The sequence below is a fragment of the Podarcis cretensis genome, assembly GCF_951804945.1.
Source record: "Podarcis cretensis genome assembly, chromosome: 15".
Taxonomy (NCBI): Eukaryota; Metazoa; Chordata; class Lepidosauria; order Squamata; family Lacertidae; genus Podarcis; species Podarcis cretensis.
In genome coordinates, this window is record NC_137185.1 from 26,808,057 (window position 1) to 26,821,379 (window position 13,323).

Genomic DNA, 13,323 nt, shown 5'->3' on the forward strand with positions numbered 1-13,323 from the left:
TTTACTATACAGCGGAAAGGAGCAGCCAAGCATACTAGGACTCAATTTCTTGACTTTAAGAAAGCCGACTTAGGGAAGTGCTGGGTGAGATCCCATGGACAGTAATACTAAAAGGAAAGGGAGTTCATGATGGCTGGGAGTTTGTTAAGAGGGAGATAGTAAAAGCACAACTTCAGGCCATACCAATGAGACGGAAACATGGAAGGTGCCTAAAGAAGCCAGGGTGGCTATCTAAAGAACTTTTAACTGAGTTAACATTAAAAAAGGATGTGTACAAAAAATGGAAAAGGGGGGAAAGCACCAAAGAGGAATTCAAAGAAATAGCCAGCACGTGTAGACACAAAGTCAGAAAAGCTAAAGCACAGAATGAACTCAGGCTTGCCAGAGAGGTTAAAAGCAACAAAAAAGGCTTTTATGGGTATGTTCGTAGCAAAAGGAAGAACAAAGAAACAGTGGGGTCACTCAGAGGAGAAGATGGTGAAATGCAAACAGGGGACACAGAAAGGGCTGAACTCCTCAATGCCTTCTTTGCCTCAGTCTTCTCCGATAAAGAAAACAATGCCCGACCTGAAGAATTTGGAGCAAATGATTCAGCAGAAGAAACACAGCCCAGAATAACTAAGGAGATAGTACAAGAATACTTGGCAAGTTTAGATGTATTCAAGTCTCCAGGGCCAGATGAACTGCATCCAAGAGTATTAAAAGAACTGGCAGATGTGATCTCAGAGCCACTGGCAGTCATCTTTGAGAATTCCTGGAGAACAGGCGAAGTCCCGGCAGACTGGAGGAGGGCAAATGTTGTCCCTATTTTCAAAAAGGGGAAAAGAGAGGACCCAAATAATTACCGCCCAGTCAGTCTGACATCAATACCAGGGAAGATTCTGGAGCAGATCATTAAGCAAACAGTCTGTGAGCACCTAGAAAGGAATACTGTGATCACCAATAGTCAGCATGGATTTCTGAAAAATAAGTCATGTCAGACTAACCTGATCTCATTTTTTGACAGAATTACAAGCCTGGTAGATGAAGGGAACGCAGTGGATGTAGCCTACCTTGATTTCAGCAAGGCATTTGACAAGGTGCCCCATGATATTCTTGTAAAGAAGCTGGTAAAATGCGGACTTGACTATGCTACCACTCAATGGATTTGTAACTGGCTGACTGACCGAACCCAAAGGGTGCTCATGAATGGTTCCTCTTCATCCTGGAGAAGAGTGACTAGTGGGGTGCCACAGGGTTCTGTCTTGGGCCCGGTCTTATTCAACATCTTTATCAACGACTTGGATGATGGACTCAAGGGCATCCTGATCAAATTTGCAGATGACACCAAACTGGGAGGGGTGGCTAACACCCCAGAGGACAGGATCACACTTCAAAACGACCTTGACAGATTAGAGAACTGGGCCAAAACAAACAAGATGAATTTTAATAGGGAGAAATGTAAAGTATTGCACTTGGGCAAAAAAAATGAGAGGCACAAATACAAGATGGGTGACACCTGGCTTGAGAGCAGTACGTGTGAAAAGGATCTAGGAGTCTTGGTTGACCACAAACTTGACATGAGTCAACAGTGTGACGCGGCAGCTGAAAAAGCCAATGCAATTCTGGGCTGCATCAATAGGAGTATTGCATCTAGATCAAGGGAAGTAATAGTGCCACTGTATTCTGCTCTGGTCAGACCTCACCTGGAGTACTGTGTCCAGTTCTGGGCACCACAGTTCAAGAAGGACACGGACAAACTGGAACGTGTCCAGAGGAGGGCAACCAAAATGGTCAAAGGCCTGGAAACGATGCCTTATGAAGAACGACTAAGGGAGCTGGGCATGTTTAGCCTGGAGAAGAGGAGGTTAAGGGGTGATATGATAGCCATGTTCAAATATATAAAAGGATGTCACATAGAGGAGGGAGAAAGGTTGTTTTCTGCTGCTCCAGAGAAGCGGACACGGAGCAATGGATCCAAACTACAAGAAAGAAGATTCCACCTAAACATTAGGAAGAACTTCCTGACAGTAAGAGCTGTTCGACAGTGGAATTTGCTGCCAAGGAGTGTGGTGGAGTCTCCTTCTTTGGAGGTCTTTAAGCAGAGGCTTGACAACCATATGTCAGGAGTGCTCTGATGGTGTTTCCTGCTTGGCAGGGGGTTGGACTCGATGGCCCTTGTGGTCTCTTCCAATTCTATGATTCTATGATTCTATGATTCTATGATTCTAAAGTATTTCAGCTTTAATTTATAATATTGCATAATCCAACAATACAATACAATGAAGTCACACGATTCATATAAATATCAGTTGTATGTTCCATTGGTCCAATCATGCGAAGAATAAAAATAGTGCACCTATTGTGATATACATATGTTATGTATAGGTTCGTAACAAAATGAGACAAAATGGATAACGACAAAGACAATGATGGATGCATCTTCTCTCATGCACATCCATGCACAGGAATGTGCATGAACACTAAAGCCTTTGTGGGTTGCCATTTGTTATCCAGTCAATCAGGTTCTGGGTCCTGGAGGGAAGAGGGGAGGGTGCTGATGGTCTGTCCAAGTGGGACAGGAGCAGTTGGGTGATCCGAAAGAGGGCAGGGGAGCAGAACCATTATTACAGATGATAGAGGTTTAAAAACTGCTTTTTCTTTGCCCCCGACTGCTTATTGCAAACAAATGCAACAAACTGCTTCTTCTTCTTTTAAACAAATTTAATTGGTGGGATTGCAGCTTGCACCTTCTCCTGGAGTTTCTTTGAAATGTAAAGGCAACCAGGGAGGGCTACAGATAAGTTGCTTGGACTTAGGAGCAAGTCTGAGCCTGGTGGCCTGGGATTGGCCCTCAAGAGTCAGGTGATCGGATGCCCAGGCAGGCTGATGCTGCAGCCTAGATGGCACTCTCCGAGCACAGGGTTTGGTGTTTCCTGGTTTGCAGAGAAGGAACAAAGCAATGGTGTCACTGGAGCCCAACCACAAACTGCATTGGCTCTGATTCTCCTCTGGGTGCCTTACAAGAAGTGCAAATTCAGCCTGGAAGTCAGAGACTGTGTTTGTTTGTTTAGAACATGTATAAACAGCTTGGTCAAAAAGTTTTCCAAGCCGAATTGGGGGCAAAACACAGCTAAAATCCACTGTCCATTTGCATCCACCATGTGTATGGATACTCTGATCTACACACCAGCATATTTTTTTTAAAAAAGTAGAATATAAATATTCAATACTAAAACTGCACTGCGCTAAAGGCAACTAAATCATCCTGAAATTTCAGCCCTCCCTAGTTGCCTTTACATTTCAAAGAAACTCCAGGAGAAGGTGCAAGCTGCAATCCCACCAGTTTAATTTATTTTGAAGAAGAAGTGCAGCAGACTCATCCCTACAGAGGACAGAGGTTTAAAAACTGCTTTTACTTTGCCCCCGACTGATTATAGCAAACCCAACAAACTGCTTTAACACACTGCCTTTTTCTTCTTCTTTTGGTATGATTTTAAAGGGTTTTTAGGTGCCACCAAGAGTGAACTTTGGTCCAGTCCCTCTGCAGACAGAAACTTGCTTGGTGACGGCCTGGTGACAGCCAAGATTTCAAGGACTGAAGATGACACAGAAAAAGTGACACTTCAGTTTGACAGCTTGACATCAGACCTTGCTAATCAGGATGTTTCTCATTTTCATGAAGTCAGTGGAACGGAGGTGGAAGCAACCTCAGAAGATGGAGGCCAGACACTTCCTGTTCTTGCTACAAAGCCGGCAAGCCCCAAACAGTTCTTGGATGGAGCCATTTTGGATCCCCAAAGCAAAGCTCCCATCACCAGCCAGTCCTTGTTTACAGGCATGCCAAAGTCAAAAGCAACATCCTTCAGTTCCCTGCTGGAACGGTTGGTAACACCGCTGTCTAGGGAAGAAGGAAAAGCAGAGGCAACATCTCAGGAGCTCAGCATGACTCCGAAGCAGCCTGCCTCCACCCCCAGCAAGGTGGTAGCGATGGGTGTGATTGCAACTGTGCTGCCTGATTCAGAGCCCTCAGGAAGTGCCAGGCAGAGGGTAGAGTTGTCTATCAACCCTTCTGTAGTGGCAGCAACTACCTTTGTTTTCACTGAGAACAGAACAGACACTGAAGGATTCCCTGCAGAAACCATGCAGACCCCTGCCAAGAAAGGGATGGCTAAATTGTTAACATTGATCCCCAAAGCTAGCCAATGGACTCAAGCTGAGCATCAACAAACCCAGTTGGATATGAGAACTTCAGTTGTTGGCAGCACTCCAGGTCTCCTGGAGCAGACACAGAGTCCATCCCTTAGGGGGAGCTCCACAGTTCTCTTCCATCAGTCTTTTTCAGAAGAGAAAATGACAATCATTCCCAGGACAGAGTTGACACAGCCTTCCTCCTCGGCTTCCTCTCCATATAGAGAGATGGTGCTGGAAGATGAAACCATTGAGTTTAGAACGGCTGAAAACCCTGCCCGTCTAACTGCTTCTCAAAGTAACACCCTCTCTTCCTCATTGTTGGTGACTCCAAACACACTCTCTTCAGAATCCCCACCACACTCTGCCAGGCCAAGGGACACCAGCCAAAGTGTTCTGCCCAAACTTCTCTTTGTGCCGCAGTTTTCCTTATTCAGTAAATCAGGGACATCTGATGAATCAGAGGAGCATCTTCAAGATGGTTTAATTTTGCACCACGAGACTGATCATCAGACAGCTACCCAGACTTCCCATGTCAGGCTTTCTCAAACTGTTGGTGAGCCAAGAAGAACACAGGCTGTCCCTAATCTGCAAGAAACCACTCTTGTGGGCTGGCCAAAGTCATCTCTCCCACTCCACTCCACTGCACAACCACTGGACATTACTTTCCTGGTTGATGACAAGCCACAGGTAAGCATGCTTGGCATGCCTCAGCTAGCCCACCCAACATCAGCTCGTTCTGGACCTGCAGTGTCAAGCATGGGTATCTCTTCCACTGTTGCATCGCCATCAGACACTGTGTCTGCCCCTATTGGTTACATTATGCAAGGCACATCCAAATCTCAACTGCCCAACACGTTTTTGACAGTCCATGGAGAGCGACCATCTCCCAGTGCTCTTGTTCCATCTCTTAGTGAGTCAGAATCATTGGATACATCTGCTCTCACCAAGCCAGAGACTCATGGCACCCATGAAGGGCAAAAGAGACCTGTTTCACTTGTTTCTCCTTCTTCTGCTGAACATGAGTCAGAACCATCAAGTGTGGCTTCGGCTTCTGCCTTTCCACATGCTGGATTTAGCACATCAGTTGTGGCAGAGTCTTCCCAATCTGAGCCCAGGCAGTCAGTGTTGCCAACTCTTGTACCCAGTGAATCACAGAGAACAGTGTCAGGCACATCTGTGCCATTCCAAGCTCAGCAGCAACTGCTAGGCAACTTTGCTTCTACTCATACTAGAGCAACAGCCTCAGGGTCACTTGTTCCTTTTCGTGTTGAACCAAATGTGTCAGGCACATCTGCTGCTGGCCTGAATGTCTCAGGCACCACTTTCCTTGGCCATAGCTCTCAAAAACTGTCACCAGATACGTCTGTCTCTTTTTACACTAAGGCACCCTCCCTGCCTGCCCAATCATTGCAACCACAGAGCATCCATCCTCATGCTAGTGGTGAGCTGCAAATGGGTATCTCAGGCACGAATGTGCCATCACATGCCAAGTCGCAAATGTCTGCCTCTTTTATTGATGAGTCCCATCTTTCGGTCACATCTGCCCGTGTTGAGCCAGTGACAAATGAGGCATCCTTGGAACAAGGATTGCCAATCTCTGTTGATGCCAAACCACAGATAGCAGGGTCTTCTGCCTCTTCTCCCACCGAGTCACAATTGCTAGTGGTGTCTGCCCATGCCCCCATAGAACATGAGTTCTTGGATGCCTTGGGGAAATTGCGGGGCCTACCCCAAAATGAGAGTAACCCACCAAAAACACGTTCCTCTACCCCAGCACAGCACCCTTCACTTGAAATGACTTTCCTTGGCCATCTCAAGTCAAGACTATCCAATGCCTCTGCCTTTGTCCATGCTTTATCCCTGTTACCAGAAGCACCAACCTCTACAGGTGCTGAAACCCAGATGCCAAGTAGACTCACATTTGTCCATCCTGGTTTGCAACTTCAAGCTGCACCTGGTCTTCCCACGACTCCTCACACTGCTGAGAAAGTGAGTGAAGGAAAACACTCTCCACAAACCAGCCTTCCAACACCTCAGTCTGGCACTCGAGGGACAACTGTGCAGGATGTTTCTATCCCTGCCTCCTCAAGGAGAAGTCCTCCTAGTTCAGATAGTCCAGCCTCTCCTATCAGCCACCAAACCAAAATAAACATTCCCCTTCCACTGGCTCACAAGGTGGAGGAAAACATCACCAGCCTGAGGACAACACCAATGCTGGTGGTGGCTGGTGCTCAAGATCTCATTCAAAGCTCCTTGGGGTTCTTTCAACACCTCAGTCGACCAGATATTGGAAGTCTTGACTCTTTTGCCTCTAGTGGCATCCTGGGAATGTCTCCCTCCCTTCAGTATTTGTCCCACTTGGTCCAGAATGCTGAAAACATGGTGTGCCTACAACCTTTGCGAAACACCACCCCAACTTTGGGAGAACCAATTGCTAGTGGGCAGGAAATGCTGGTTCTGACTTCTGCCCTTGGCTTCTCCCATCCAGGGGTTTCGAGTCTGATACAAATGAGTCCATCCAGTGTCATTCTGGTTAAACCTGTGTTTGTCTTCTTACCACCAGAGGCACCTAAAGGTTATGTGCCACTTCCTACTGAGGAAGAAGTGGGCCATGATGCTAGTCTTTCATTCACCAGCAAGGCTGCTCTAGCTTTGGTTACTCCTGGTAGTATCCAGGAGCGATTGGTGGGAATTGGTCCTCTTGTGTCCACCCTTAGACACTCCTCAAGGGCAAACACTCATTCTCCTAATTTGTTGGATCATCTAGTCATTTCTGGGCCAGCCTCCAGTGCTTCTCCAAAGCATACAGGAGTCAGTCTGGTGAGATCCAACACTTCAACAGCCAATCCATTCCTCTATGGGTTGAGGGATCGTAGCACTAGGACAAAGCATGGACTGACCACAGACCACAATGAAGACTTTCAGTTGTCTGCTGGAAGGCTGGAAGAGGACAATCCAGTTTCGTTATCTGCTGGAGTGCTTGTGAAGAACCATATCTCAGCTGCTCCACCAGTTATGGTGCCAATCCAGCAACAACCCAAAGCATTATCACTCACAACTGAACTGTTGAGCACCCTTGACAAGGTTTCTTCTCAGTCCTCCTTGACAGAACCCTATGCCTCTCAGATGCCAACAAGCTCCCTTCAGGCTGCAAGTAACCCCCCACTGCTGAGATCAACAGTAATGCTTCACGCTGAAGAGCATCCATATGGTTCAGTGAGCCCCATTACTCACATCAGTAAGAACTCTGAAGGGTCCTTGAGTGCATCTTCAGCTAGGAACACGAAACTGCCATTAGAAGTGGGACAACATCTTGCACCTTCAAGCTCAGCACCACGTGGCTCCTTAATCAATGAACACTTTGGAAAGGCTCCTTCTAAAGTTCATTATGTACCCAACGCGGTGTCAACTTTTCCAATGTCCTCAACTGGAAAAGAGCACAAAGAAGCTGCAGCCTTAAATAACCCCTATGCAGAAGCATTTCTTGTGGCAAATGAAACATCTTCCTATCATACGAACATTACCTTCCCCAAGCCTTCTGATTCCCATCACATCCCATCCAAGGCCCCCAGGACAGATGAGAGCCTGGAGACACCATCTTTGTCTTCTCTGTTCTCAGCAGATGCTCTGATGCAAATGACTCTGCCTGGAAAACATCCTGAGGACATCCTGAATCATCAGACACATTCTAGACCATCTGCCGATGTTCCTTCCCAGGTAACAACACATTCCTATTCTGCCAAATTGGTTACGGAATACAATCCAACCACTGTAACGCTCAGGGGAAGGGCCTCTCTTGCAAGTGCAGCAGAACAGCTGGAACCAGTGCTGAGTGCTGTAGAAACCAAGACTTTGACAGATATTGAAACTTACAAGCAAACCAAAGCAACTAGCTTGATGTCAACCATGCCTGGCACAGATTCTGGGCATTCATCTGCTTCACTGGTTGCCACAGATTTCAGATTAACCTCCTCCTCCCCATCATCATCATCATCATCATCATCATTATCGTCGTCATCATCATACTATGCTGCAGGATCTACAGATCATCAAAAGGAGGTTCTTCAGTCACCTCTGCACCCTGTCCATTCATTTGCACCAAATTCTACTCTTAAAGACGTGACTCCGTCACTTGTGGGTGAAGAAGCAATGATTTTGGAAACACTGCAGACTGACTCCTACAGGCTACAGCCTAGTGTAGGTGGAACAAGTGAAATGGTAGCTTCCTCACCATCAGCAAGCAAGGGCAGGTTTCTTAAACAAAGGAGAAACAAGAATGCTGGGACTGGAGATCAGTTCCTGGTTGCATCTTACTTGCAACCTCAGCCAGCAAGTTTAGAAGCTGACCACCCTGAAATGCCCAGATTGGCAGGTGATGAACAGGGACAGGAGGAGGAGGCTGCTTCTTCCTTGCCAATCTCCTCTGTGTTTTCTACAGCTCTTAATACACCAGCATTTCTAATGACCACATTATTTCCCAGCATTTCTGCTGATGGACTTGCTGGTAGTCTTCTAAACCAGACATCCCATTTGCAAAGTCTTCCACCGGGCACCTCTGAGATATTCCTAAATCCTGAAGCTCAAGTCAAACCGACCCTGGGGAGCCTTTCAGATACACCTAGTATGAAGGCTGGTGGAGACTTCTCTGCAGATGCTACCAGCATCAGTAGAGGATTTAATTCATACACCTCTGAAGAGCAAGTTCCCATCACAAGTGACTCTACTGGAGGAGGAGGAAGAGAAGACTCAGTAGCTGATTTGCCACCATGGGACCCCAATTCAACTCTGTCAGATTGGAGAGCACACCACCAGAGAGTGATGCGCTCAGATGATGTTTTCATGGATGGGTAACTATTTGGAGCTGGGGCTATTGGAAGCCTTCCCCAACCTGGTGCCCTCCAAATATTTATGGACTGCAGCCATTGTAGTCCATAACATTTAGTAGCCCGTGGGACTTGTAGTCTAGAACATTTAGAGGGCACCAAGTTGGGTAAGGATAGCCTCAAGCGAGAGGCAGTCATTTCAATGCTGTAGGACATGCAAAATTAAGATTACCGTACTTATGAATCGGGACAGCTTTCTGTTAAATGAGCTGTTCGGTGCTTAAGATCAGGAACTGAGGTCTTGCTTTGGGTGGCCTCACTTGTGGAAGCAAGGTGAGTGGTGACTGGGCAGGGGGCCTTGCTTAGCGAATACTGCCTCTGGACAAGGGTGAGAGGCATCTACAAGCTCCCTTCAGATATCATGAGCTGCAAATAATCCCCCATTGCTCCAGTCAGGGTTTAAAACCATTCTACACAGGGTCTAAACCACTGAGCCTCTTGGGCTTGCTAATCAGAAGGTCAGTTGTTTGAATCCCTGCGATGGAGTGAGCTCCCGTTGCTCTGTCCCAGCTCCTGCCAACCTAGCAGTTCAAAAGCACACCAGTGCAAGTAGATAAATAGGCACCGCTGTGGCGGGAAGGTAAATACATTTCCGTGTGCTCTGGTTTCCATCACAGTGTTCCATTGAGCCAGAAGTGGTTTAGTCATGCTGGCCACGTGTCCCAGAAAGCTGTCTGTGAACAAACGCTGGCTCCCTTGGCCTAAAAGCAAAATGAGCGTCACAATCCCATAGTTGCCTTTGACTGGATGTAACCATCCAGGGGTTCTTTATCTTTTTTTACCTTACTTTTTATAACTGTTCAAATGGTGGATCTTCAAGTGCCAGGGCTGCAGTTTATTTCATTTTCACAATATATTGATGGCTTTTCTGTTTCATTCCTGCGACTTCCCCACACCCCAAATGGCCATAATAGCAGAATTTTACAAGTGGCAACTGCAACAAAATGTGGCAGTGTGTCCTCCTCATCCATTAACAGGATGCCTCTGTTCACAGTGCCAGACAGCCATGTCCTCAGGGTTATTTCATTCCATGCTCACTTGATTTTCTATTTTCTTTTCCATGTCCAGCATTCCTCAGCTATTGAGCACATTCGCTTCTCATTAGCCCCCACCCAACCGCCGTGCTTCCTTAGATTATTTTTTGTTTAAGATTATTGTTTTTGCTCTTTTTATTTATTCATTCATTCATTTTGCAAAGCAGATGTTCTAATACTGAGCTACACTCTTTCCCCAGATATTTCCTCCTCCCCCTTCATATGCAAATAATCATTTTTTATTATTATTAACAGCCTAACCAAAGAGTGGTAACTAACAATGTTCTGCTGCCGTTTTCAGTTTACAAAAGCGGAGTGTTGATGCAGTTGGGCTGTGGAGGCGTATTCCCTTTTGCAATTCTTTTTGGTGGGTTTTTTTTGTCCTTTTGAAATTCAGCAGGGAGACTGAATATCTGTGGTTGCTCATAATAAATTAGGGCATCTTTCAGAGCCTCGTGGAAAGACCAGCAGATTTATTGTTCCATCAACTTTCATGGACTAACATCCCCTTTATCAGATGCAGGAAGGATTGTTGTTACTTTGGAGGCATATATGTATTATATAAAAAAGGTAAAGGTACCCCTGCCCGTACGGGCCAGTCTTGACAGACTCTGGGGTTGTGCGCCCATCTCACTTAAGAGGCCAGGGGCCAGCGCTGTCCGGAGACACTTCCGGGTCACGTGGCCAGCGTGACATCGCTGCTCTGGCCAGAGCCAGAGCCAGAGCCAGAGCCAGAGCCAGAGCCAGAGCCAGAGCCGCACACGGAAACGCCGTTTACCTTCCCGCTGGTAAGCGGTCCCTATTTATCTACTTGCACCCGGAGGTGCTTTCGAACTGCTAGGTTGGCAGGCGCTGGGACCGAGCAGCGGGAGCGCACCCCGCCGCAGGGATTCGAACCGCCGACCTTTCGATCGGCAAGTCCTAGGCGCTGAGGCTTTAACCCACAGCGCCACCTGCGTCCCCATGTATTATATAGTGAGATGTTAAAGGAAAACAATTGGGCTTTGGAAGGGATATTTGTAGTTTAGCCTTCATTTGGGGGGATAATCCCCACCTCCTTCCCCACTCACACTCCCTCTCTCTTTCTCTCCACTCAGCTATGCGGTTGTGTCTGACGATGCCTGTGGCTCTGGCAACTACACTGCGGAGATGAGCCTACAGGCTGTAGCCATGGGCAAGACTCCATCTCTCCCTAACAATTTCCTGGCCCAGATCGTTCTGCAGGACAACAGAAGCCGCCCGACTCTGAGCGTCAAGTCGTGCTGTGTTACGCCCACCTCCAGGCCTGTGGGTCCAGAGGCTGCCTGCTGTCTTTTCCCCAGGTCAGATGGGGAAGCAACTTGAGGCTGAAGGATGCTTGGGGTGAGGCGGGAAATGGATGCTCCAGAACCTACCTTTGTCTGGGGCATCAGGGACTATAGAAAGGGATGCTGTCTGTTGTCTTGGTGGCGGTGGGGAGTGCATGGATTTGGCCTTAGATATTCAGGATGTAATTGACAGCCGTATAGGGATGCGGGTGGCACTGTGGTCTAAATCACTGAGCCTCTTGGGCTTGCCGGTCAGAAGGTCGGCGGTTCGAATCCCCGTGACAGGTGAGCTCTGTCCAGCTTCTGACAACTTAGCAGTTCAACACCAGCAGTGGTGGTGTTGGTGCAACAATCAGGCCAGTGCAAGTAGATAAATAGGTACCACTGTGGTGGGAAGGTAAACAATGTTTCCATGTGCTCTGGTTTCTGTCATGGTGTCCGTTGTGCCAGAAGCAGTTTAGTCATGTTGACCACGTGACCCGGAAAGCTGCCTGTGGACAAACACCGGATTTCTTGGCCTGAAAGTAAGATGAGCACCACAACCCCATAGTCGCCTTTGACTGGACTTAACTGTCCAGGGGCCCGTTACCTTTACCTGGACAGCCATATCTGAGTTCAGGAAGGCATTGCTCCCATGTCAAATTGGTTAGAGGCCCGGCGGGGGGGGAGGAGTTTTTACCTTTCCCCATTTATGCTTGGCCTGGCCTGATGGTTGCACCAACACCACCACAAACGCATAGACAGAGCTTCTGGGAAAAGGGAACAAGATGGACTTTCATTTATTTATTTATTATGCTTATGAGACGCCGTATAAAATTAAATCCTGTGAGAGTTGTACAAGATTAAATGAATGACTGAATGAATGAAACGTCATCATGATTACTGGTTGCACTTATTAGTTGCTTTTCTAAAACCAAAACCAAAAGGTCTCCCCTGTCTCCCTGTACAGTGGTACCTCGGGCTAAGTACTTAATTCGTTCTGGAGGTCCGTTCTTAACCTGAAACTGTTCCTAACATGAAGCACCACTTTAGCTAATGGGGCCTCCCGCTGCTGCCATGCCGCCGGAGCACGATTTCTGTTCTTATCCTGAAGCAAATTTCTTAACCTGAAGCACTATTTCTGGGTCAGCGGAGTCTATAACCTGAAGCGTATGTAACCTGAAGCGTATGTAACCCGAGGTACCACTGTGCTGTTCTGAAGGTTCCCCAGGCACACATATCCCTAGCCAATTCAGGGGACACACAGGACAGGCTGGGAACGCCCTATTACGCTAATGGAAGTCCTTGCATAGGTTTCCACTGGGAGGACTTGTTACTGTAGTTGAATCTGGTCTGGGAATATTATGGTGAACAGCAAGAGTGGGAAAATTGGGGGTGGGGTCAAAAGTTGCAGAACGGATCAACTCTGAAATCCAGAAGTAAGTCCTATTGAATTTAGTGGGTCTTACTCCCAGGTAAGAGGGGTTGGGCTTGCAACATTAGGCTGTTATCTACATCCTTTGGTGCAACAGCCGTGAAATTCCCAGCCTCTTCCAACAGCTGATTTGTCTGCTGCAACCCTAACAGCTTATTCAGAACCTGTGCCAACTGTTAGCAGGAACCTCCCCCACACACAATCCATAGGTGGCAAATGGTCATTTTGGCTGTTCGCCTGTATCTTTGTGCCAGATGCAAATCCATTTGCCCTTGGCCTCGACTACATGAGGACAAATTCATTAATTCATGGTGACTTTCCTTCACTGTCCTTATCCGTACGTGAAGGCTTAGGGGTGGCTTGCCAGCAGGAAGGATCACTTCTGCCATGTTGTCAGCCGAAAGAGGATCAAGGGAATCATAGAGAACCCACACAACATCTGGCTGAGTCTGCTTAGCAAAATCACCTTGACTTTTAATTTTTTTAAAAAAGGAGGGATTTCTCCAGCCCTG

At 47.2% G+C, this 13,323-nt stretch overlaps 1 protein-coding gene across 1 annotated transcript in view; it reads left to right on the plus strand.

The window, feature by feature from the left end:
• The window catches only part of LOC307203773 (uromodulin-like), a 30,444-nt gene that overhangs the window by 10,724 nt on the left and 6,397 nt on the right, over nt 1-13,323 (plus strand). Inside the window, exon 2 of the mRNA XM_079954891.1 lies at nt 11,188-11,412. Within this exon, the coding sequence (XP_079811017.1) occupies nt 11,240-11,412 (173 nt within the window). The 5' untranslated portion in view covers nt 11,188-11,239. The remainder of the gene's footprint in view (nt 1-11,187; nt 11,413-13,323) is intronic.